The sequence below is a fragment of the Camelus bactrianus genome, chromosome 10 (genome assembly GCF_048773025.1).
Source record: "Camelus bactrianus isolate YW-2024 breed Bactrian camel chromosome 10, ASM4877302v1, whole genome shotgun sequence".
Lineage (NCBI taxonomy): Eukaryota > Metazoa > Chordata > Mammalia > Artiodactyla > Camelidae > Camelus > Camelus bactrianus.
In genome coordinates, this window is record NC_133548.1 from 32,829,728 (window position 1) to 32,856,259 (window position 26,532).

Genomic DNA, 26,532 nt, shown 5'->3' on the forward strand with positions numbered 1-26,532 from the left:
ATTCTCAAATTTTATTTTTTCACAATGTGTCACTTTCTTCACCCTCCAAACAGTGGGGATTTTTAGTGGCTTTGTCCATTGTGGAGTGAGTGATTTTTCCTGTTTGCTAAGATTGCTATGTAAAGTGACTAGAAAGATAAATCTCCCCACTGAAAAGTATTGTGACTGAACCATCTTGATCCAGAGTAGAGAGGCAGATGATGAAGAGGCTTTTGCCAGGGACTGGACAGCTGGATGCATTTCACAGCTCACAATGCAACCCTACTCATGAGAACAAATGAAGAGTCACAGTTCTGCAGGAAAGCAGCAGCAGGATGGTTGCAGACAGCTGAATGTAATTACCCACCTCACCCAGAATTAGTGAAAATTAACAGCTGTTGAATTGTTGCATTTAGCCTTGCATGTGCCAGGTACATGCTACTTTATTAAATGCAGTGTAGTGAAGTTCTGCTGAGAATTACAGTAAAAATGGTGACCCTACAAAGAACCCAGTGGATCTTAGGTCTTGTGCAACCCCGCCCAGACCACTCAGCTGGAAATAAAAGAGCTGCTCTAATCTGTCCTGCTATGTTACTCTCACTGCCCACTTTCCTCTAACCTAAGTTCTTTCATTTCTCTGTCCTTATTCTGGGAAAGCTTTTTGTTCCTAATTCTTTAAGACAACTTCAGGTCTTCCTCTCTCAATATTTCCCAGCTACTGCAGATGGCTTTAGCTTTAGAATCACAGAACCTCTACTTGGAGCTGCGTATTATAAGGCAAGGTCATGTCTTCATGTCCTCATCAGTGAAAGTGTGCATCATTATCCCCAACTTTTAGAAGTTTAAGTATGAAACAAGACATTTGTGTAATGCTTAGTACAGTCTTTGACAGATATGTTAATTCTGTATTAGTCTTTTTCTCTCAGCTCCAAAAATAAAGAGCCTGGGTTGAGTTGTCCATGAAATATTGATTTGATAATTAAAGTGAATTCATTAGCTCAGAGTCTACTTCCTGAGCACAAAATGCTCAGAGATAGATTCTTCAAACTATCTTTGAATGAAATGAAAGGAGGAATGTGTGATAAGCTATAATGATTTTAAGTTAGTAAACTCCATTCAATAATCAAGAGATGAAACTGACATGATACAGTGACATTAGGTGTATCAGAGTTTTTTTGTTTGTTTGGTTTTGTTTTGTTTTGTTTATCTTGGTGGGAAAAGGGAGATATCTGCAACACATACCCATGGACAAGGCTTAAAGAGCCATAGTGTCAGGCTTTTATCTGGAACACTGTCAGGTACGAGGGGAAAATCTGAAACTGACTTTCAGAGGAAAATACATTAACATTTTAGGGTCTGCTTGAAATTCAGAATAAATGTATGATTGGCTGTCTTTGTTGTTGTAAAGTCAGAAGTCTTTTTTTGAAAAGGAGAAAGGAGTATTTAACTCAACTTCCTACGTCTGCCTATTTTCAGTGACTGACTGTCAATGGGCGCCAAGTGCTATCCAAGGAATATTGACTAAAATGTCTTGCATGAAAGCGAAGCAGCAATGATGTCACTCCCTTCTCAAGTTTTATAGTAGCCTCATCAAGCCCATCTAGGGTTTTACCTCTTTAAGACCTTAAATCTCAGTTTCTCTAGGAAATTTCTGGAATGGCAAATTCTAGCCTATGGGTCTCTGTATACTGGTAGCAAAACATCTCTGTATGGGAGTGATCATGACACAGGCAGGATCTACCTGGCATAAGAGAGTCATTACAAAGAAAGGAGGAATCACAAATTTCTAAAACATAAAGGGATTAAATCAATATTTTAAGCCCCCCTAATCAATTAAGTTGTAGTAAACCAAATGGCAGCCCCCAAAACGTAATGTCCACATGCTAATCCCCAGAACCCGTGAATGTTACTTTTATTTGGAGAAAAGGCCTTTGTGAATCTCATTAGGGGTCTCAAGGTGAGATAATCCTATATTATCAAGTGGACCCTGAATTCAAGTGTTCTGATAAGAAACACGCAGAACAGAGGCATACAGAGAAGAGGAGGCAATGTGACCACAGTGGCTGAGATTGGAGTGATGCAGCCACCAATGGAGGACCAAGCAGAGTTATCTGAAGCTAGGAAAGGCAAGGAGGAACCCTCCCTTAGAGCATCTGGAGGGAGAATGGCGCGGCTGACGCTTTGGCTTCAGACTTTTGGCCTCCAGAATTGTGAGAAAATAAGCTTCTGTTGTTTTAAGGCATCAGGTTTATGATCATTACAGCAGCCACAGGAGACTCATATACAGGGTTAGTTTTAATTCTGATACTCTTCAGCATAAGATGGGATCCCATTTCAGTGCATTTACAAAAATCTTTCAAATCTGCTTTATATTCTCCATTTTTTCTTATCTGCTCAACAGCAGAAACAAATGACAAATATTCCTTTCTCAAATTTACTGCAGCTGCCAAGATGCTTTGTCATTGTTAATGAGAAGGTATTCTGTGTCTCCATTCCGTCACCTCTGTAGATGAAACTTCAGGAGCCTGCCTGCAAGTTATATGCTTTTGGTTGCCTTGTCTTACCTAGGCTTCCTTGGTCGGCTGCATGTTGTCTGGTTGTGAATGAGTGAGCTTGGAATGGGAAAGACCATGGGTCCAGCTACCTCACTCTTTTACCAAACTTCTACAAATGTTAATCATCAGTACACTGTGCAAATTAATCCATGTCTATTTCCTGGGCAATGAACAGTTTTGATAAAGAATTATCTTAAGCCTTCAGAATGAATACTTTCTGAAAACACATCGTTTTAGAAATGGAAATATTTATGGTGACTGATGCCTTCTAATGAGTATGAGAGTGATATTTCACTAGCTAAAGCAAGTGTTCCATTTACAGTAGAACTGAACCAGTCAATAGAGATCAACATACATTGCAGAAGCAGACATAGAATATACTGAGGAAATTCTGGAGTTTAAACATTAGTAAAAGCCAGATGATTAAAGTGAATGTTAAATGGGAGGATGAGGTTATGGTACAGAGAAAATCAGTTGATTTACTGACAAAAACGTTGAAGGAGTATTAGATATCTTCTAGGGCACCCTCTGGCTCTAAACTAGAGAGATCTGTGACAAATTGATTTCATGGTGTGACATCAGTCCACAAACATGTTTTGTATGTGTTCTGCGTTTATTCTCTAAACTTGGATGCAGAAGTCAAGACTCATAATTTCATAGGTTAAAATCGAAATTTGTAGATTCTCTTGAAACGTTGAAAAGCATGGGAATGTGGGGCTCAGATTCTCAACTGGCAGCAATTGGCTGACAATCTACCGACACCTTTGAGATACACACCATTATGTCACTGCCCTTCCTGTAACTCCTTTCATCTTACTCTGAGTACTTCTTTGAATTATATTATCCCCTGTAACATTTGCTGTTTTAAAACCTGTTTAAAGCTTCTGCAAATCTGATTTCTAGTTTAATGACCCATTCCTTTAATAAGTTGTTTTCAATTCTATCTGTGAAATTATCTAAGAAAAAATTTTCCCTGGGAGTGCCTGGTCCAAAACGAAATCATCTCACCTCCATTCTCAAATATTATTGAAGGCAATACTTTACCATTTGTAAATATCATGGCAGGTAGTACCCCAGATTTTTGTTCTATCGTCATTAAAAAGTTTTTAGTTTCCCAAGTCACTGAAGTTTATGGTTGATGTTTTGATCCAAAGAATAGAATTTTGCATTTGAAAGAAACATTCTCATGTCCCATGCCTATCTTTGTTTAACTCTCCCAAAACAATACTGCTAAAATACTACAAAAATGTGTAAATGTCCCTTTGAAAGTTGAACATTTTTGTCATGTGAGATTGGCCTACCAACTGCCAGTAATTCCAGGTAAATTTGCTTTTCTATGTGTTTGAGAATTTGTTTGGCTTCATGTTTCCTAAAATACTCATTTCCCTTCTTAGTAGTAAATTATTTTATTTAAAAAAAAACTTCAGGTATTGAAAGGCTGCTGCAAATTAGGTAAACATTATTTTTCTGGGAACCTGCATCATTTCTCCTCACAAGCTTTTCATTCCATGATGGGCACCATCTTGAAGAGTTAACCACTACAATCTAGTGTGGTGGTGGTGGTGGTGGCAGTTATGCTGTCAGATAATCAGACAGATTCTCTTCCTCAGTGTTATACTACCCGTGTTTGAAGCTGTAACACAAGATGATATCAAGTTTATGAACCACAAAACTTATGATTCCAACTTACAAGAACCAAGAAATTAAATGAGGATAGAGCAGAGGCAGCAACTTGACATAAAGATCCAACTCTTCTAGAATTTAGTTCTGAACATGCCATGTATCTACTCTTTACTGTTTTGTGATAACCCAGACTAGATCTTAACTTACAATGGAAACGATAATGTTGCCATCTTATATCCTTCCTGGATATAGTTGATTTATAATATGAGTTTCAGGTATACAACATAGTAATTCAAAATTTTGTAGACTACGTCCATTTAAATTTGTTATGAAATGTTGACTATATTCCCTGTGTCTTACAATATATATTCCTATAGCTTCTTTATTTTAAACATGGTAGTTTATTCTTCTTAAGCTGTTACCCTTATTTTGCCCCACCCCCCTTTTGGTAACCACTAGCTTGTTTTCTATGTCTGTGAGTCAGTTTCTGTTTTGCTATATGCATTTGTTTTATTTTCTGTATTCCATATCTAAGTGATAAAATATAGTATTTGTCTTTCTCTATTTGACTTATTTTACTAAACATAATTTCCTCCAGGTACATCTGAGTTGTTGCAAATGGAAAAATTTCATTCTTTTTATGGCTAAGTAGTATTCCATTGTATATATATCACATATCTTCTTTATTTAGTCATCCGTTGATGGAAACGTGTTGCTTCCGTATTTTGGCTATTACAAATAGTGCTGCTGTGAATATGGGGGTGCATGTATCTTTTCAAATTAGTATTTTCATTGTCTTCAAATATATATCCATATACTGGGTCATATGATAGTTCTATTTTTAGTTTTTTAGGAACCTCCATAATGTTTTCCACAGTGGCTACACCAGTGTACATACCCACCAATAGTATGCAAAGATTCCATTTTCTTGGTATCTTCACCAGCATTTGTTATTTGTCATCAATTTGATGTGATCTATTTGAGGTACTAACTCATTGTGGTTTTGATTTGCATTTCTCTGATGATTAGCCATGTTGGACATCTTTTCATGTGCCTGTTAGCCATCTGTATGCCTTCTTTGAAAAACTGTTTATTCAAGTATTTTACCCATTGTTAATATCAGTTTTTTTGATACTGAGTTGTATGAGCTGTTTATGTATTTTGGATATTAATACCTTATTGGTTATATCATTTGCAAATATGTTTTCCCATTCAGCAGGTTGCCTTTTCATTTGTCAATGGTTTCCTTTGATGTGCAAAAGCTTTTACAAATAATTAGGTCCCATTTGTGTGTGTGTGTGTGTGTTGTTTTTCTTTTTGCTTTTGTTTGCTTTAGCAGACAGATCAAAAAAAAAAAAAGCATTGCTATGATTTATGTCAGAGTGTTCTGCCTATGTTTTCCTGTAGGAGTTTTATAGTTTCAGTTTTTATTTAGGTCTTTCATCCATTTTTAGTTTGTATATGTTTGAGGAAATGTTCTAACCTCATTCTTTTACATGTAGCTGTCCAGTTTTCCTGACACCCCTTTTGAAAAGACTGTATTTTCCCTGTGTAAATTCTTGCCTCCTTTGTCATAGATTAATTGATCTTAATTGCATGGATTCATTTCTGGGCTGTCTATTCTGTTCCACTGACTTATGTGTCTGTTTTTGTGCCAGTACCAGACTGCTTTGATTACTGTAGCTTTGTGGTCTAAAGTTAGGGAGTATAATACTTACACCTTTGTTCTTTGTCAAGATTGCTTTGGCTATTAGGGTCTTCTGTGTTTCCTTATAAATTGTAAAATTATTTGTTCTAGTTCTGTGGAAAAAAGCCTTTGGTACTTTGATAGAGATTTCATCGAATCTGTAGGTTACCATGGGTAGTATGGACATTTTAACAATATTAATTCTTCCATTCCATGCACACAGTATATCATCCCACTTGTTTGTGTCATCCTAAATTTCCATCAGAGTCTGATAGTTCTCTTGGTGTAGATCTTTTACATCCTTAGTTATATTTACATTAGGTTTTGTGGGTTTTTTTTTTTTTTGATATGATGGTAAATGAAATTGTTAATTTTTATTTCTGGTAGTTTATTTTATTGTACAGAAATAAAAGAACAGATTTCTTTATATTTGTATCCTGAAACTTTTCCAAATTCATTGATGAGCTCCAGTAGTATTTTGTTGACATCTTTAGGATTTTCTACATATGTTGGCATGACAGTTTCACTTCTCTTCTGTTTGGATTCCTTTTATTTGTTGTCCTATAGTTAGGACTTCCAGTACTATGTTGAATAAAATTTCTGAGAGTGGGCATGTTTGTCTTGTTCTTAACCTCGGAGGAAATGCTTTCAGGTTTTCACCATTGAGTAGAAGTTAGCTGTGGGCTAGACAAAAATGGCCATTATTATGTTGAGGTTTATTTCCTCTATCTACCTTGTGGAGAGTTTTTTAATCATCAATAGATGTTGAATCTTTTCAAAACCTTTTTTTTTTATGTTTACTAAGATAATCATATGATTTTCATTCAGTTTGTTTATATATCACATTGATTTGTGGACATTGAAACATCCTTGCGTTGCTGGGATGGATCACACTGGATCATCATGTATGATCCTTTTAATGTATTGTTGAATTCAGTTTGCTTACATTTTGTTGATCATTTTTGCATGTATGTTTATCAGTAATATTGGTCTGTAATTTTATTTTTTTGTGTGATATCTTTGGTTTTGGTGTCAGGATGATGCTGGCCTTGTAGAATGAGTTTGGAAGTTACATTTCTCTGCAATTTTTTGGAATAGTTTAAGAAGGGTAAGTGTTAACTCTCTTCTAAATCTTTAGTAGAATTCACCTGTGAAGCCATCTGGTCTTGGGCTTTTGTTTGTTGGGAGTTTTTTTTTTTTTCTTTTTTAATTACTGATTCAGTTTCATTGCTGGCTATTGATTTGTTCATGTTTTCTGTTCCTTCCTGGTTCAGTCTTGGGAGATGGTACGTTTCATCCATTACTTCTACATTGTCTGTTATACTGGTGTATACTTGTTTATAATAATTTTATGATCCTTTGCATTTCTGTGGTGTTGGTTGTAACTTCTTTTTCATTTCTGCTTTTATAAATTTGTGCCCTCTTTTTTTTTCCCTTGATGAGTCAGAGTGAGGATTTATCAATTATATTTATCTTTTCAAAGAAACAATTTCTAATTTAATTGATAATTTCTATTGTTTTTATCTCTCTTTTATTTATTTCTGCTCTGATCATTATGATTTCTTGCTTTCTACTAACTTTGGGTTGTATTTTTCTTTTTCTAATTCCATTAGGTGTAGGGTTTTTTTTTTTTAATGAGATTTTGTTTGTTTCCTGACTTAAGCTTGTAGTGGTGTAAACTTCATTCTAGTGCTACTTTTGCTGCATCCAATAGATTTTGAATCATTGTGGTTTTGTTTTCATTTTTCTCCAGGTTATTTTTAAATTTCTTTGATTTCTTCAGTGATCCATTAGTTGTTTAGTAGCATATTATTTAGCTTCCATGTATTTGTGGTTTTTTGCATTTTTTTCTCTTGCAGTTAATTTCCAGTCTCATATTATTGTGTCCAGAAAAGATTTCAATTTTCTTAAATCTCTGAGACTAATTTTCTGGCCTAGCATGTGATCTACACTCAAGAATGTCCCAAGTATACTTGAATGTATATTCTGCTACTTTGGGATTTAAAGTTCTATATATATTTAGTCCATTTGGTCTAAGGTGTCATTTAAGACCAGTATGTCCTTGCTGATTTTCTGTCTGGATGATTTCTGTCTATTGATATAAATGTGGGGTTAAAGCCCCCTACTGTTACTGTGTTGCTGTCAGTTTCTCCCTGTATGTTCTGTAAATACTTGCTCTACATATTTAGATGTGCCTGTGTTGGGTGCATATATATTTACAGTTGTTCCATCTTCTTAGGTTTATCCCTTGATCATTATGTAATGGCCTTTGTCTCTTGTATAGCCTTTGTTTTAAACTCTATTTTGTCTCATATAAGTATTGCTATCCTGGCTTTCTTTCTTTCTTTTTTTTTTTTTTAAGGAAATGATTTTTATTCAGGCTATTGCAATAGGAATAACAGTCATTAATGAGGACTATCTCAAAAAAGAAAAGGAAGGGGGCCCTCAGTTTTAAAAAAGCACATTAACAAGGGAGTCAGTCATTGAGGATGGTGAAGAGGGTTTTATTTTGGATATGTTAAGGGCAGAGAGGGCCTTTCTTGGTTAGGTTACCCCTTTCTCACAACATAAAAGGATTGTTCCTCTGTTCTTTTTTTTTAAACATTTTTTATTGATTTATAATAATTTTACAATGTTGTGTCAAATTCCACTGTAGAGCTCAGTTTTTCAATTATACATGAACATATATATATTGTCACATTTTTTTCTCTGTGAGCTACCATAAGATCTTTTATATACTTCCCTGTGCTATACAGTATGATCTTGTTTATCTATTCTACATTTTGAAATCCCAGTCTATCCCTTCCCACCCCCCGTCCCCTTGGCAACCACAGGTTTGTATTCTATGTCTGTGAGTCTGTTTCTGTTTTGTATTTATGTTTTGTTTGTTTGTTTTTGGTTTTTTTTAGATTCCACATATGAGCAATCTCATATGGTATTTTTCTTTCTCTTTCTGGCTTACTTCACTTAGAATGCCGTTCTCCAGGAGCATCCATGTTGCTGCAAATGTCGTTATGTTGTCAGTTTTTATGGCTGAACAGTATTCCATTGTATAAATATCCTGGCTTTCTTTTGATTTCCATTTGTATGGAATACTTTTTTCACCCCCTCTCTTTCAGTCTATGTCTTTATATCTGAAGTGAGTCTCTTATAGGCAGCATATAGATGGATCTTATATTTGTATCCATCCAGCCACTCTGTCTTTTGATTGGAATATTTATTCCATTTACATTTAAAGTAATTACTGATCGTTACGTATGTATTGCTATTTTGTTAATTGGTTCATTTTGTAGTTCTTGTTCCTTTCTTCTTCTTTTGCTTACTTCCCTTGTGATTTGATAACTATCTTTAATGTTTTGTTTAGATTCATCTTTTTTGTGTGCATATCTATTATAGATTTTTGGTTTGTGGTTACCATGAAGTTTGTATACAGCAATCTATATATATATATTTATATCAATAGACAGAAATCATCCAGACAGAAAATCAGTAAGGAAACACTGGTCTTAAATGACACCTTAGACCAAATGGACTTAATATATATAGAACTTTACATCCCAAAGTAGCAGAATACACATTCAAGTACACATGGGACATTCTTGAGTGTAGATCACATGCTAGGCCAGAAAATTAGTCTCAGAGATTTAAGAATATATATAGGTTTAAGTGTATATACAGACATGATTATTTTAAGTTGCTGATCTCTTAATTTCAAATGCATTTTAAGAACCCTGAATTTTTACTCCACTTCCCTACAATTTATTTATTTAACATTTTTTATTGAGTTATAGTCAGTATACAATGTTGTATCAATTTCCAGTGTAGAGCACAATCTTTCAGTTATACACTTCCCTATAATTACTATTTTTGACATCAAATTTTACAACTGTTTGTTTTGCATATCCCTTGCAGATATAGATTATTTTACTTTTTTTTTTAAACTTCTTACTAGCTTTGTATGTGATTGATTTACTACCTTTACAATAAATATATCTCTTTACCTATGAGCCTTTTCCTTTCATAATTTTCATGTTGCTAGTTGAGGCCTTTTCTTTTTTTCTTAGAGAAGTCCCTGTAACATTTCTTGTAAAGTTGGTTTTGTGGTGCTGAACTCTTTAGCTTTTGCTTGTCTGTTAAAACTTTTTGCTCTCTCCATAAAATATAAATTAAGGCCTTGCCAGGTAGAGTATTCTTGGTTGTAGGTTTTCCTCTTGCATCACGTGACTATATCATGGTGCTCCCTTCAGGCCTACAGAGTTTCTGCTAAAAATTCAGCTGACAGCCTAATGGGAGTTCTGTTTTGTATAACTTGTTGTTTTTACCGTGCTGCTATTAATATTCTTTTTCTTTAATTTTTGCCATTTTAATTACAATGCATCTTTGAGTTGATCCTGTTTGGGGGTCTTTGTGCTTCCTGAACCTGGATGTCTGTTTCCTTTCCCAGGTTAGGAAAGTTTTCAGCTATTAGGTCTTCAAAAATGTTCTGTCCCTTTCCTCACTCTTCTCCTTCTGAAACTTCTGGGGCTGATGCAGGCATGATCATGTATTGGCTGGGTCCTTATAAGACAGTCTGTCAGGCTGCAGTATTCTAGGGCTGGTGGGCAGGTTTGGGGCTCGGGGGAATCTGGAGCTGATGCCATCCATTAGTGGGTGGAGCTGATTCCTGAAGTCTCTGGCTGCAGTGCCCTGGGTATATTAGAGCTGATTCTGGCCTACTGATGAGAGGGGCCAGGTGCTAACACAGCTGGCTTTGTGTCTTTGGGGTAGAGAGTGTCCAGAAGCTTGTGTTGGCCCACTGATGGGTGGGATGGGATCCTGTGGCAGTTAGCTGAGTTAGCTAATGTTCACCTACTGGTGGGAAAGGCCAGAGCCCAGGGGTTCCTGAGGCTAGTGCCAGCAGCTGGTAGGTGGGCTGGGTCCTGCTATCACAGGCTGTGGCTGTGGTGGTCTTGGTGCTGATGTCTGCCCTGTTGTGGGTGTAGTTGGGGCCCAGGGAATCCTGGGAGTCCTGGGGCTGGTGTCTGTCCACTGCTGGTTGTAGGACTCTGGAGGTCTCAGAGTTGGTGTGTCAACCTGCTGGTGGGCAGGACTGGGACCCTGGGGGTCCTGGGGCTGGTGCCTACTCACACATGGATAGAGCTGGGTTCTGAGGTCTCTAGATGTAGAGCCCTGGGAGTTTCCAGGCTAGTGCACCTGCTGGTATTTGGGGCTGGATCCTCGGCCCTCTAGTGGACAGGGCCATTTCCTGGGGTGGCTGTGGGCTCAGAAGGTCCTAAGGAAGCCTGCCTGCAGGTGTATAGGCCAGGCTGTGTCCTGGCCTGGCTAGTTACTTGGCCTGAGGCATCCCAGTACTGGTACTCACAGGTTAGTGAGCGGGGCCAGGTCCAGATGCTTATACACTAGAAGGATTCCAAAATGGCACTTGCCAGCACCTATGTCCACATGGTAAAATGAGCTCCCAGAAGTGGCTGACACCAGTGTCTGTCCCCAGGGTGAGCTCCAGGGGCCTCCTAATTCTGTGGGAGATCAGCAGGTGGGTCTGACCCAGGCTCCTCTCAAATCAGTGTCTCTGGCTTGGGTCCTGAAGCATGTGAGATCTGTGTGCATCCTTTTAAGAATGGAGTCTCTATTTCCCACAGCCCTCTGGGTTTCCTGAAAGTAAGCCCTGCTGGCCTTCAAAGCCACGTGTTCTGGGGGCTTGTCTTTCTGGCGCAGGACTCCCAGGCTGGGAAGCCCAATGTAGGGCTCAGACCCATTTCTCCTTGGGGAGGACATCTGCAGTTGTAGTTATTCTCTCATTTGTGGTCACCCACCTGAGGGTATGGGTCCTGACTATTCTGTGACTCCACACTACTACTCATCTCATTGTGGTTCCTTCTCTATATCGTAAGTTGTAGAAGGTCTTTTCTGCTAGATTATCTTCCTCATCAATAGTTGCTCTATAAGCAGTTATAATTTTGGTGTGCCCATGAAAGGAGGTAAGCTCAGTGTCTTCCTACTCCATTATCTTGGCCTGAACTCATGACTATCTTTAAATGTCATTCGTTTAGAAAGAGTAAGAAAAGCTCACTTGAAATGGAAATGTGAAAAACATTTGAAATCATCAGCAGGATGGCAGAGGGAAAGCCAGGGTGGATTGGGTGGTAGTTCTAGCTCTGTGACTAGTCATGAGCTCTGGGCAGTGCACCTCACCTCTCTGAATGCTGACTTCATTTGTGGAAGTGAAGGAAGAGTGGGAGTTTGGCCAATGGCTTTCAAGCTGTGCTCTGCTGAAGTCTTGAGTTGTGTGATGTGTGAAGGGGTTCCAATTCTCTAACCCTGGTCTAAGCAGAGAAATTCTTCTCTTATTTATTTGATTTTTATAGTAAAGCGCCAAATACATTTTATCTTTAAACAGAGCTTATTGATTAAGAACCTTTGAAAGCCACACGAGTGAGCTGTTTCCACCCTCCCCATGATGAGTTTTTGACATTATAAAAGGTTATGGATTCAACTTTTAAAAGAATTATTGGAAAACCTACTCTGTGCAAGGCACTATGCTGGATGCTAGATAAAGATTGTATATATATTGAACTATAAAGAAAAATGTATAGTAAGTCCATAACAGCAACACAAGTACAGAACTAGAAAGCTCACACAGTATATGAATATATAATATATATTTATATATGCATTATCGATTGCATATATATAGAGAGATTATAGATATGGTACCTATATATAACTTATATATGTATATATATTTGTATATAGATAACATATATATGTATATATATTTCATAAGCAACCTAGAAGGAAAAATGAGGCAAAATTTATGTTTAATTGATGTGTCTAGTTAATATATAGAGCTTTCATTCCCCTCATATTCTACTCTCCTGAATCACAATGCTTTTATACTATTGATAGTTGGAGAATAGCTACATAATTGCTTATCTATTCATCGTTTCTTACCAATTTGTATGTTAGTATCTTTACATGTGTGGTGGTGCAGACAGTGGTTTATGATCTGCAAGTAGATACATTTGTCAGACACTGCTTTGGTTCATTAATGGACAGCCATTTCACACTGCCTATCATAGCATGAGATTTAAACACATTCCATCAGGAGATTTATCACATTTTTTAAAATAACTTTTTTCAATTTCTGGATGAAGAAGGTCCTTTAGGCAGTAATTTATCTCAATAGGACCCCCTAATGGATTAACTGTCAGCACCTTCTAAAGGCCCATGTAATAGTGATCTTTAAAGACAATTTTGTTCATCTTTATATTTCCTTAGCACAGTACCTTATGAATAAATTACTTAATTTTTTAATAAGAGTATATCATCAATAATTTTACAGGAAGTAAACCCCTTATTGATAGGATCTGGAAGTAGTTTAAATTGTGCTACTAAATATCAATAACATTTTGTCATCAATTTAGCACAGATTAAATTTAACCGAAATAGAAAAAAAAAAAAAAAAAAGAAAATACTGAGTTTTATGGTTGTAGTTGTAAAACACCAGTATTTTTGGATGAGTCATCAATGCTAATGGCCCTGCAACAAGGTATGAATATATACAGATTCAATGGAAACTGATCAATTTTGGAAATTCCTTGGACAAACCATGGAAACATGCATTCTAAAATACACACAAATGTTTAGCCGTCATTTACACCAGGCATTGACAAACTTTTTTGTAGAGGGCAAGATGATGATATTTTTGGTTTTGTGGGTCTTCATTGGAACTATTCAATTCTGCCATTCTTTTCAGCAGTAGAGAGTGTAAATGAAAGGGCATGACTTTGTTCCAATGAAATAAGAAGGCTGAATTTGACAAAAGGGACCATAGTTTGCCAACCCCCTCACCTTACAGTCACTAATGTTTCTTACAAATGTCTTTGTTTTTCCAATAAAAAACTGATAGGTATTTTTTAATGGAGGTGTCATAAATACATTCTAAAGGATCATTTTCAAAATCTCCGTCCCAAGATTACATTTAAAATGGAGATTTGTTCTAATTTACCAAAATATTAGTAGTAGTTGTTAAATGTAGTTTAAACTGCTGTATCATAATATATAGCACATGAGACTGACTTCATGTAGTGAATTTTATCATCACAAAAATATTGACGAATATCAATAGATACCAATGATCTGAACTTGTAATCTTTAATAGTTCTATTAATATTGGGCATTTGAAATATTTTTAGCATGACTGACTTAACATCTTAGGTCTTTTTTGATGTTTTGATTTTGTGAACAAAAATTCATGAGCCAACTTGACTGAGAATAATGATGAATTCAGGAGCCTTAGGTGTTACAAACTATTACGATGTAGTTCACTTGAAACTACAACCTAAGTTTGATTTCTCAGCTCAGATATAATGTCATTTGCACATTTACTCATTCGGTGTAATTCAGTAACTGCCAACTCAAAAATATGGTAGTGACTCAAATGAAGACATCTGGTGTTCTAAAATAACTCCTGAGCATAAAAGTATCTTTTTAAAAAGTGTATCCTCTACCATATGAGGTTGAATGGTTTAGTGGAAAATATCCTTGGGCAGGCATTATGAGACTTGGTTACCAATCCCAGTGTGCCATAAATCAACTAAATCTGAAAAAATTGGTGGACTGGGTTACAATAATTTACTTTTCTGTAAAGTAGGAATAATACAGTGCTCCTGTGCTATAACGACAGCTTATATTCATAGACATGGAAGTCCCTTGTAAGTTACCAAATACTGTATAAAACTGATGCAAAGATACTTTCTCTTTCAATGCCAGAAAAAAGGTTGTAAACGTTGTTGCTTCTAAATTGTGGCTTAAGATTTTGTTTGCAAAGGGGAGAAGGTTCTTTTTAAATTATGTTTGTGGTCTTTAACATACCATATTTGCTTTCAGCTGATTTAAGCTAAATGAGTGGGCATCTGGGATGTGTTCAGTAGTTTGAAGTGTAAGTCAGATGCAGTTAGGCTCTACGTACATATATTTATCAATGCATTTCACGGGGATCTAAGTATGCAGTGGATGGGACAAAACCACAACAGGCAACTTTATTTGTAGAATTTGATCCAAAATCCAGAAAAAAAATAAATAAAAGTAGCTGAGTCTCTCTTATGTTAGTATACAAAATAAACCAAAAAATACATCAACATTTACCATGAGAGCATTTAAACGTGTTTGCAAATGATCTGATAAGGGAAACATGTGACTTACAACACGGGAAACTTTTTTTTTTTTTTTAACAACCATAGACTTAAATGCACTGCACTGTAGGTCACCTAGACTAGGTTAGCAAGAATGAGCAACATGGTAGGTCTGAGAGGCAACCCCTGAACCCCTTCCTTCAATGGATACTTTGGTAATCGTCTGTGGTTTTAAAAAAAAAAAAAAAATCAAGTCCTGTTCTTCATCATGTTGGATGGTTTATTTTGTCCATTTGTCTCTCGCAGTGATGAGTCCATTTAAAATACTTCAGTTATTGTGAAGACACTCCAGATCCACAGAACAGCAGACACTTCCATTCTGTGCGTCAAGACACAAGCATTAGCCAGTGAGACACAGTCTATAAACTGATAGGCAGTGTGCACTTTTACATTCAAAATGACCACCTACATTTTGAGACCATGAATGCTATAAAAAAAAATTACTAGAAAATGCCAGAGAAGGAGTGGAAAGAGAGGAAAGGCTTATGCGACCCTTGAAGGTCCCTCTTGTTGGGTTCTGCTGGCAGTGCAACTTCATAACACCCATCTGAGCTCAAACCATGTTTGAGACTCCTCCCCCATATTTCCCATTTGTTCACACAACTTATTCACTGGACCTATTCTAAAGGAGATTCTTTCCAAAAGTAAACCCCCGAAAGATAATTTGCCATTAATAATGCTAATCAAAAGTGCCACAAGAACCTGAAGGCATCTACAAAATGGCTTCCAGAAAGGTGGGCATATTAGGGATAAAATCTAGAGTCTCTCTTGGTTACTATGAAGGGGATAGTACCTATCAATTACTGGAAATTCATGAAAAAATCAGTTACATGTATTAACATAAATATACCTTTGTAATCCTCCTAACTGAATCTCAAACCTGACCTCAAAGAAATAATGCTAAATAACATAGGTCTCCCTGTCTCCTGCTCATTCGGTTTGCTGGGGCTGAAGGTATAATGGGATGTTTGTGAAGGTATAATGTGAAGTTTGATGTCCTTTCCCTATTGGGGCTGCATCTTAAGATGGTACTTTTCAGGAAAGAGAAAGGAATCCACATTTATTAAAGCATAAAAATACAAGTGGGGGAACCTTCCATTGGTGGCTGAAGCTGAGCCAGGATTTGACACAATCCAAAAGACTGGTATTTTTAACATGCTTAATCATGGGCATCTTAAACAGATGTTTTGCCACAGATTTGATCCTGCCTAGCCCTTGCTTCAAGTCAGCTACCAGCTTTGAAGAAGGAAGGGTTCAGTTTTTAATTTTGAAGACATATGAGGGTGCCTCATGGGTGCTCCTCCAAAAAGATGGGAAAATAATCACAATTAATTAAATCTTGAAGCAGCAAGAGCTTGAAGTCTCCGCATAAGGTGCTGTGATAATTAAGCAAAGCAAACAACTTCATAGATTCATAGAGCACTTTTTTTCTGACATTGACAGTTTCATGTAAGAGCATATAAACATTTCCAGGATGAAAAAAAAATCTTTTTTTCTTTTTTAATATGCAGGTCAAAATGGCTTAAATCAGCCATAATTGGGCCTACTGTCACTTGTCTAAATTCTGTAGTTTAAAGGTAAGAGAGAGGCTATTCTATTCATGTTCATTTGGAATTTGCCTTTATACATGGCACAGCTACCATCCACTCAGACAGATTAACCTCCAGTGAGAAGAGATCACCTGCCTGTGCTTCCTCCGTGCCCCTGGGAGCCCGTGCCTTCAGAAACATCAGGAGTGGGCCTCCTGCAGCTGTTCTCTGGCATTTGTTCAAGGCCTGCTTACCCTCAGGACACCCAATTACCTTGCATTTGCAGGTTGTGCAGGGAGATCCGGTCATTGTCCACACTGAGCCACTAAGCCTCGAAAGGCCATAGCTGTCCAGGCAAGTTTTTCTGATGTCATAGGCGATGTTATCAGCCAGGCATGGGTCACTGACACAGCGGGGACAACACTCCCCTTCCAAGATGGTTGTGTACTCACAGCCCAAACTGGGGCAAGTGAGTGGCCAGCAATCCACCTCTCCTTCCTGTGGAGAGAAAGCCAAAAACGTCTCATCATTGTCCTTCTGCACAGTTCTGTTGCTGACGTCCCAGAGGGGGAAATTCTCAGTAATTCCAACCAATGTCCTGACCTCCTGTTGAGCGTCGTCGTTGTGGGTTTGATGTGCTTTCTCCTTGAAGGGCTACTGCAGATATCACCTCCTCCAGGGTGCTTTTGTTGACCTTCTATACTGCAGCCCCAGGGAGATTTAGGTCCCGTCTCTGTGTACCAATGGCAGCCCACAATTATTTTTATCATGATACTTATGATCCTTATCATACTTATCAGCACAATTCCAGATTAAGTCATGAGCATTCAGGCTTTGGGCTTGCTCCTTTATCTCCCTGATGCTTAGCACAGTTTTGGTCAATAAATGCTAATCAAATGAACAAACATGGTAAAGTACTGGGCTGGGGTATAAAGAGAAGTTTCTCTTAAGTTCAAAGGGGAACCTGAACCACTGTATTATTTCAACATCATGTACTTCGTTGTTTATGTCGTATTTAAAATTGAGCTTGGATACTATCAGGAGAACCGTTTCAGAATGGTTTTGAATGTAACGTGTGGCTAGTGACAGATCACAGATGTGTAGTACAGTGTTACAGCTCAGAGGGCGTCTCCACGTATTCCAGAGTCTTGCACCTGTGGCTCCATTGGGCTGCCTGTCGTAGGCAGATCTGTTTCCCAATGCAGCCTCTTCTGTTATCATGACACTCATTATAATTTATGCAAACTCATGTCTAATTATTCAGTCAGCTTCACCTTAGACCATGTCTGTCATGCTCACCATTATATTTTCCAGAGCCTGGCACGTGCAAACTCTCGATAAATATTTATTAAATATAACCTACAGTAACATTCTCAAATCGTTATTAAGCTGTGTGTTCAACAGCTTCAGTTTTCCCAGGAAATATTAACCTTAAGGACTCGGGGTAGGAGAGGATACTCTTTTAAAATTCTATGAAAATTTCCTGTCTAAAACTAATACCAATTCTTCTGAGTGCCTGATGATTGGCTTTGTGAAAGAGAAATGCAATTTACCAGACTGATGGGGAAGCTAATTCTATAGTTGTGTTGGATTTGTCTGTGCTTGGATGGGAAATGTAAAAAATGGCTATGATTTGAACATATCTGAGTTACAGTATTAGGGGTGATTAAGAAGGATTTATTCTATTAAGATTATCTGCACATTCACCAGCTGATTTTTAGAAAATCCAATAGAAGTTTATAGCACAAGTTCTCTGAGTGCCTGTTTTTATACAGTATCCACAGACCGAATCATTCATTTCAGCAACTGTTAAACTATGGAACACAACTACCCGTTTCCATTATAAATTGGCTTAGTTATGACTTAACTCCACTGGCTGTGAGTTCCTCCCATATGGAACATCATATTCACTATGACAATGTGTCTTAACAGTCTGTGTAATAATAGAAATATTTGTGGTATAATTTAAAACAAATTATCTGGTCCAGAAATGAAACTTTTCCTCTGGACTTTCTCAAATATGATTATACTATCAGTACCCCTATATTAAGATCCAAAATAACTTCATTTTTTCTATATAAAGGCTTAGCATAGCACCTGAAAAAATTTTTTCAATCGAGGACACAGTAACAATAGTAACCACTGTGCACTAAGTACCGTCTATGTGTCAAGTACTAGGTGTGCCTTTCACATGTATCTCTAATCTTCATAATAGTGCTACAGAATTGGTGTTCATCCACTTGTGTACACTGAAGGAAAGAATGATCAGTGAAATGCTAGGACCTGCCCAAGTTAATCACACAGAACATGTGGGAGAAACAGGATTGAATTCTGGGTCTGTATGACCCTAGAATCAGTATCAATCCCTGATATTTCCACTCTGTCCTGTTCTCTCTCATACTGAAACCTTCAGTGGTAATGTCCCAAGAAATGAAAGATTTGGCTCTATAAGAACTACAAGTCCCAGTCAAGGCTTTGAAAACTATCATGGAAGGGTTGTATTGCTCTGGATTTGCTAAAAAGTAGCAGTTGTAAATGAACTTGGGCCAAATCTGTGCCATAAATATGTTGTTTCTGTCTTGCATGGTGTTTTAAATAGTAGAATCCAAATGTCTTCTGGAAGAGCATATGCCCTGTTGTTAGTTACAAGACCCACAGATCCCTGCACAGCATCACAAATAGCAGGAAACGAGGGCCCACAGGCAACTGAGTTTGTAACCACCCCCCTCAGATTAGGGATAACACCCTTTAAAGGAAGCGGACATACCAGACACCGGCACTGCTGACAGCCGTGAGTCCAATTGTCTCCGCTTCGATAAAGCTTGTGTCCATTCTGATCTAAACATTGACTTGTGACCCTGGTGTCACACTCTGGGCAACAGAAAAGGTCAACGCTTGGATTCTGGCAATCACAAGCTGTCCGTCGGCAGAATATCTTCCCATCCTGTTTAGAAATGAGGTTAAAGAAGTTTCATCATTAGGGAAATAATAAGATAGCTGCACTATGAAAACTGAACCTTATAAGCACTTAACAGAGAACATAGGAAAGATTTTTTAGAGGCACTGTACTCCCTTGGCCACCTCTCAAGTAAAAAATGTAGACATGTCTAAGTTTAAAAAAGAAGTTGATGTGTTCTGTGAAACTTTCTAAATGTTTCATTAAAAAACATATTTCTAAGTAAAATTATAACTAAGCAGCCAAAAATGCATAAAAGATCAAGAACTTACTTGAGTGGAAAATCAAGCTATTGCACTTTTCCCAGTTCACAGTGATATCACCTACCACATTGAAATACATTCATCTATTTTATCTCTATCTCAACTCAATGTCTGATTATACTCTTTTTAAAAATTAAAAAAAATTTTTTATTGAAGTACCATCAGTTACAATGTGTCAATTTCTGGTGTACAGCACAATATCCCAGTCATGCATATGCATACATATATATTGGTTTTCATATTCTTCATTAAAGATTATCACAAGACATTGAACATAGTTCCTTGTGCTGTAAAGCAGAACATTTTTAATCTATTTTTATATATAGTGGCTAACATTTGAAAATTTCAAAATCCCAAATTTATCCCTTCCCATTCCCTTTCCCCAGCAACCAAAAGATTGTTCATTATGTCTGCAAGTCTGTTTCTGTTTTGCAGATGAGTTCATAGTGTTATTTTTTTTCTTCTTTTTTGATTTCCATGTATGAGTGATATCATGTGGTATTTGTCTTTCTCTTTCTTCTGGCTTACTTGGAATGATGATCTTTAGGTCCATTCATGTTGCTGCAAATGGCATTATTTTATTATCTTATGACTGAGTATTATTCTATTATGTAAATATACCACAACTTCTTTATTCAGTCATCTGTCGATGGACATTTAGGTTGCTTCCATGTCTTGGCTATTGTAAATAGTGCTGCTATGGATATTGGGGTGCATGTATCTTTTTGAATAAAGGTTCCCTCTGGATATATGCCCAGGGGTGGGATCACATGGTAAGCCTGTTTTTAGTCTTTTGAGGAATCTCCATACTCCATAATGCTGCACCAAACTACATTCCCACCAACAGTGTAGGAGGGTTCCCTTTTCTTCACAGCCACTCCAGCATTTGTTTGTGGACTTTTGAATGATGGCCATTCTTACTAGTGTGAGGTACCTCATGGTAGTTTTAATTTGCATTTCTTTGATAATTAGCAATATTGAGCATTTTTTCATGTGCCTATTGGCCGCTTGTATGTCTTCATTGGAGAATTGCTTGTTTATGTCTTCTGCCCATTTTTGAATTGATTTGTGTGTTTTTTTTTTAAGTTGTATGAGCTGTTTATATATTCTGGAAAATAAGCCCTTGTTACTCTCATCTTTTGCAAATATTTTCTCCTATTAGGCTGTCTTTTTGTTTTGCTTATGGTTTCCTTTGCTCTGCAAAAGCTTATAAGTTTAATTAGGTCCCATTTATTTTTATTTTTATTTCTATTGCCTAGGTAGATTGCCCTAGCAGAATACTGCTGAGATTTATGTTGGATACTGTTTTTCCTACATTTTCTTCTAAGAGGTTTATAGTGCCTTGTCTTATGTTTAAGTCTTTAAGCCATTCTGAGTTTATTTTTGTGTATGATGTGAAGGAGTATTCTAACTTCATTGATTTACAAGCAACTGTCCAGGTTTCCAAAACCCTTTGCTGAAGAGACTATCTTTACACTATTGTATGTTCTTGCCTCGTTTGTCAAAGATTAATTGACTAAAAGTTTGTGGGTTCATTTCTGGGCTCTCTATTCTGTTCCATTGATCCATATGTCTGGTTTTTGCCAACACCATGCTGTGTTGATTACTGTAGTTCTGTGGTATTGTCTGAAGTTTGGGAGGGTTATTACTCCAACTTCATTCTTTTTCTTCAGTAATGCTTTGGCAAATCTCGGTCTTTCCTGATTCCACATAAATTTTATGATTGTTTTCATCTAGGTCTGTGAAAAATGTCCTGGGTAATTTGATAGGGATCACATTAAACCTATAGATTGCTTTGGGTAGTATGGCCATTTTAATAATATTAATTCTTCCAATCCAAGAAAATGGGATATCTTTCCATTTCTTTAAGTCATCTTTAATTTCCTTAGTCAATGTTTTATAGTTCTCCACATATAAATCTTTCACTTCCTTGGTCAGATTTATTCCTAGTATTTTATTCTTTGGATGCAATTTTAAAAGGTGTTGTTTCTTTACTTTCCTTTTCTGATATATTCATTAGTGTAAAGAAATGCCACTGACTACTGTATGTTAATCTTATATCCTGCTACCTGGACAAATTTTTATTAGCTCTAGTAGTTTTTATGTGGAGTCTTTAGGGTTTTCTATATTTAGTATCATGTCATCTGCATATAATGACAATTTTACCTCTTCTCTTCCAATTTGGATCCCTTTTATATATTTTTCTTGTCTAACTGCTATGGCTAGGACTTCCAATATTAACATTGAATAAAAGTGATGAGAATGGGCATCCTTGTCTTGTTGCAGGTTTTAGTGGAAAGGCTTTCAGCTTTTCACCACTGTGAGTGTTATGCTGGCTGTAGGTTTGTTATAAATAGCTTTCATTATGTTGAGATATGCTCCCTCTATACCCACTTTGATAAGAGTTTTTTTTATCATAAATGGGTGTTGAATTTTATCAAATGCTTTTTCTGCATCTATTGAGATGATCATGTGATTTTTGTCCTTTCTCTTATTGATATGGTGTATCACATTGATTGATTTGCATATGTTGAACCATCCTTGTGTCCCTGGGATGAACCCAACTTGATCATGATGTATAATCTTTTTTATGTGTTGTTGGATTCTGTTTACTAATATTTTGTTGAGAATTTTTGTATCTATATTCATCAATGATATTGGCCCATAGCTTTATTTTTTGGTACTGTGTTTGTCTGGCTTTATCATCAGGGTGACGGTGGTTTCATAGAATGAGTTTGGGAGTACTCCGTCCTCTTCAATCTTTTGGAAGAGTTTGAGAAGGATTGGTATGAGCTCTTCTTTGTATGTTTGGCAGAAGTCCCCAGTGAAGCCATATGGTTTTTTATTGCTGATTCTATTTAACTTCAAGTGATTGGTCTGTTCAAATGATCTATTTCTTCTTGATTCAGTTTTGGTGGATGGTATGTTTCTAGAAACTTGTCCATTTCTTCTAAGTTGTCCAATTTATTGCCATATAGTTGCTCATAGCGTTCTCTTATGATTTTTTTTGTATATCTATGGTGTTGGTTGTAATTTTTCCATTTTCATTTCTTGTTTTGTTTATTTGTGTACTCTCTCTCTTGGTGAGCCTGGCCAGAGATTTGTTAATTTTGTTTATCTTTGAAAAAAAAAAAAAACCAGCTGTTGGTTTGATTGATTTTTTTTGTTTTTTAAAAATCTCTATTTTATTTATTTCCTCCCTGATCTTTATGATTTCTTTCTGCTGATTTTAGGTTTTGTTTGTTCTTCTTTTTCTAATTCTTTTGGGTGGGAGGTTAGATTGTTTATTTGAGATTGTTCTTCTTTTTTGAGGAAGGCCTGTATCACTATGAACTTCCCTCTTAGGATTGCTTTTGCTGCATAGATTTTGTGTGGTTGTGTTTTCACTGTCGTTTGTCTCAAGGTATTTTTGAATTTCTTCTTTGATTTCATCGCTGATCCACTGGTTGTATAGTAGCATGTTGTTTAGTCTCCATGCTGGTTTTTTTTTTTCCTCATTTGTTTTTCTGTGGTTGATTTCTAGTTTAATGACATTGTGGTCAGAGAAGAAAGATACTTGGAATAATTTCTATCCTCTTAAATTTGCTGAGGCTTCTTCTATGCCCAAGTATGTGGTCTAGCCTAGAGAATATTCCATGAGCACTTGAAAAGAATGTATATTCTGTTTTGGGGGGATGTAATGTCCTAAAAATATCAACAAAGTCCAACTATTTGATTGTATCATTTAGTATTTTCATTGCCTTATTGATTTTCTGTCTGGAAGACCTTATCCAATGATGTTAGTGGGGTGTTAAAGTCTCCTACTATTATTGTATTCCCATCAATATCTTCCTTTATGTCTGTTAGTATTTCATATATTTAGGTGCTCCTATATTGAGTGTATATATGCTATCAAGTATAATATCTTCACCCTGTATTGCTCCTTTGATCATTATATACTGTCCTTATCTCTCTTTATAGCCTTTGTTTTAAAGTCTGTTTTGTCTGATGTGAGTATTGCTACTCCTGCTTTCTTGTCATTTGCATGAAATATCTTTTTCCATCCTCTTACTTTCAATCTATGTGTGTCCTTCACTCTAAAGTGGGTCTTTTGTAAGCAGCATACAGTAGGTTTTTGTTTTATTATCCAATCTACCACTGTCTTTTTATATTTAGTTTTTTTTTTTGAGAGGGAGCATAAATAGGTTTATGTGTTTTTAGAGGAGGTACTGGGGATTGAACCCAGGACCTCCTGCATGCTAAGCATGCAGTCCATCACTTGAGCTATACACTCCCCTCAACTCTGTCTTTTGATTGGAGCATTTAGTCCATTGAAATTTATAGTAATTATTGATAGATGTGTGTTTGCTGCCATTTTGAACTTTGTTTTCCAGTTGATGTGGTATTTCTTCTTTGTTCCTTTCTTTTCCTTTTTGTTTTTCGATAATTTTCTTTTGTTATTAGCTTGGTTTCTTTTTGGTTTTTGTGACTCTACTGTATGCTTTTGATTTGTGGTTACCCTGTTTTTCAAGTATGTTAACCCCTTAATATATCTGTTTGCTTTAGACTGATAGTCATATAGGTCAAACACATCCTAAAAAGAAGGGGAGGAAAAAAAAGAGAAATCTGTATTTTCTTGCTCCCCTCCCCCACCCTTTAGGAGTTTGATATCCTTTATTTTTATTTATTTATTTAACATCTTCATGTTTGTTCTCTTGCAACTCATTGTAGTTACCACATTTCCAATTATGGTTTTCTTATTTTTATAGCTTCCTGTTTCTTTTTCATTTAGAGTAGACTGTTCAATATTTCTTTTAGTTTAAGTTTAGTATTGCTGAATTCTTTCAGTTTCTTTCTCTCCCACTCTAAAAGGTAGTTTGCTGGATAGAGTATCCTAGGTTGCAGCTTTTTCTCATTCAGGACTTTGAATATATCTTGCCATTCCCTTCTGGCCAGAAGTGTTTGTGTGAGAAATCAGCTGAAAGCCTCATGGGGATTCCCTTGTAACTAATTCTTTTTTTCTTTTTTTTCCTCTTGCTGCCTTTAGAATCATTTCTTTATCTTTAAATTGGCCATCTTAATTATAATATGTCTTGGTGTAGGTCTGTTTGAGTTCTTATTTGGGACCCTCTGTGCCTCCTGTACTTGGATACTGTAGCCTTCTTTAGGTTTGGAAAATGTTCAGTCATGATTTCTTGAAATACCTTTTGAATCCCTTTTTCTCTTTCTTGTCTTTCTGGGACCCCTATTATGTGTAGGTTGGCATGCTTTATATTATCCCCTAGGTCCTTACATTGCCCTCATTGGTTTTTACTTGCTTTTCTGTCTGCTATCCTGATTGGGTGACTTTTGTAACCCTGTCTTCTAAGTCATTTGTTTCTCTGCATTACCTAGTTTGCTTTTGACTGCCTTTAGCTTGGCTCTTATCTCAGCAATTGAGTTTTCTGTTTTTAATTGGCTCTTCTTTAAGTTTCAATTTCCCTTTTAAAATATTCTCTGTCTCTATTCACAGTCTCTTAGTTCCTTCAGTGCTTTGGTCTCTCCCTTTTTGAAGTCATGATCTAGTAGACTATTGAGGTCTGCTTTATTGATCATTCTTTCAGGGTATGTCTCTTTTTCTTTTAATTGGGAGTAGTTCCTCTGTTTCTTCATTTTAGTTGTATTTCTCTGGATCTGTGGATTTAGGAGTATCAGTTATCTACTGTGGTCTTGAGGGGCTATTTTATTTTTTGTTTGTTTTTACTTAAAGTGGGAGCATTTCTGTGTAGACTGTGTGCATCTGGTAATTTTGTTGCAATGGCTGCTCTTAGTATGGATGGTTGCCATATCTTTCTTCCGTGAGTGTTGGCTGTTATCCTTTTCACTGGGGGTGTGGTAGGTGTTGTGTTCAAAGCCTGCCCTGATTGTTGTTGTTGAGCCAGGCCTCCTTTTTTGTTCTGTGGTTGTCACAGCCTTGACAGGTGCCTGGTCCTCTCCCCTGTTGCTGAAATAGAGGCTTCTAGACTCATTTCTGGGCTGTGGTGTGTAGTAGGCAGAGTTGGAGCACTTCAGCTGGGAAGAAGAGTAGGCAGGAGATGTCCACTTGGAAGTGCCTTCTGTGGTGTTGCCTGTCACTTGTTATGTGGGCTTACAAAGTATTCTTTGTGGATGATGCTTTTGTCCCTGCCCTAGCTGCAGGAATATCAGCCACCTGCTTTGGTGTCCCCTGGCTTCTGAGCCCCAGGAACCACCAGTGCAGATCTGCCAATGTCAGGTGCTAAGACCTGCCATAGCAAGTGTGCAATCACACACCTGAATCTGTGGTGTGCCGCAGGGTCAGTGAAGACCTCAGCACCACCTCCACATACCACAGTATGGTATGCCAGCCTGTTGTAAATATCCATACTTGCCCCCACAGTAAGTTAGAACTCCACTCACTGCCTGTTCATCCCAGAGGCACAGGTCCACAAGTGTTCTAGAGAAAACAAATCATCCCTCTCTGCATGGGGCTGTAAAGAAGTCTCAGTCTTGCCTGTGAAGTTGCAGGGCTTCTGGGTATGGATTCCCTTTTCAGCCCTGCCTCTGTGTAGCCATGATAGCTATAATAAAGCTTCTCTCCAGAACACACCAAAAATGAAGGCAAGCAGAGAAAACAGCTGTGTTGCACCCTGCCCCACCACAGGCAGTGGTGCTTTTTAATGGGGGTCCCAGGTTGTTCTGTTCTGCACACACCTAGCCAGAGATCACACTACCCTCCAGCCCCCTGAGGCTGCCTCTGTGCAGTGGGA

The 26,532-nt window shown here is 37.1% G+C and overlaps 1 protein-coding gene and 1 long non-coding RNA gene across 3 annotated transcripts in view; one reads left to right on the plus strand and one right to left on the minus strand.

Annotated features, from left to right (window-relative positions):
• The window catches only part of LOC141578852 (uncharacterized), a 101,031-nt gene that overhangs the window by 29,032 nt on the left and 45,467 nt on the right, over positions 1-26,532 (plus strand). The window lies entirely within an intron of this gene.
• The window catches only part of NELL1 (neural EGFL like 1), a 755,554-nt gene continuing 736,825 nt past the window's right edge, over positions 7,804-26,532 (minus strand). For both annotated transcript variants that reach the window (XM_074372235.1, XM_074372234.1), the window contains 3 exons: positions 19,335-19,511; positions 16,841-17,065; positions 7,804-15,357 (listed from right to left, as the gene is read on the minus strand). In XM_074372235.1, coding sequence (XP_074228336.1) covers positions 15,307-15,357; positions 16,841-17,065; positions 19,335-19,511 — 453 coding nt within the window. In that variant the 3' untranslated portion in view covers positions 7,804-15,306. The remainder of the gene's footprint in view (positions 15,358-16,840; positions 17,066-19,334; positions 19,512-26,532) is intronic.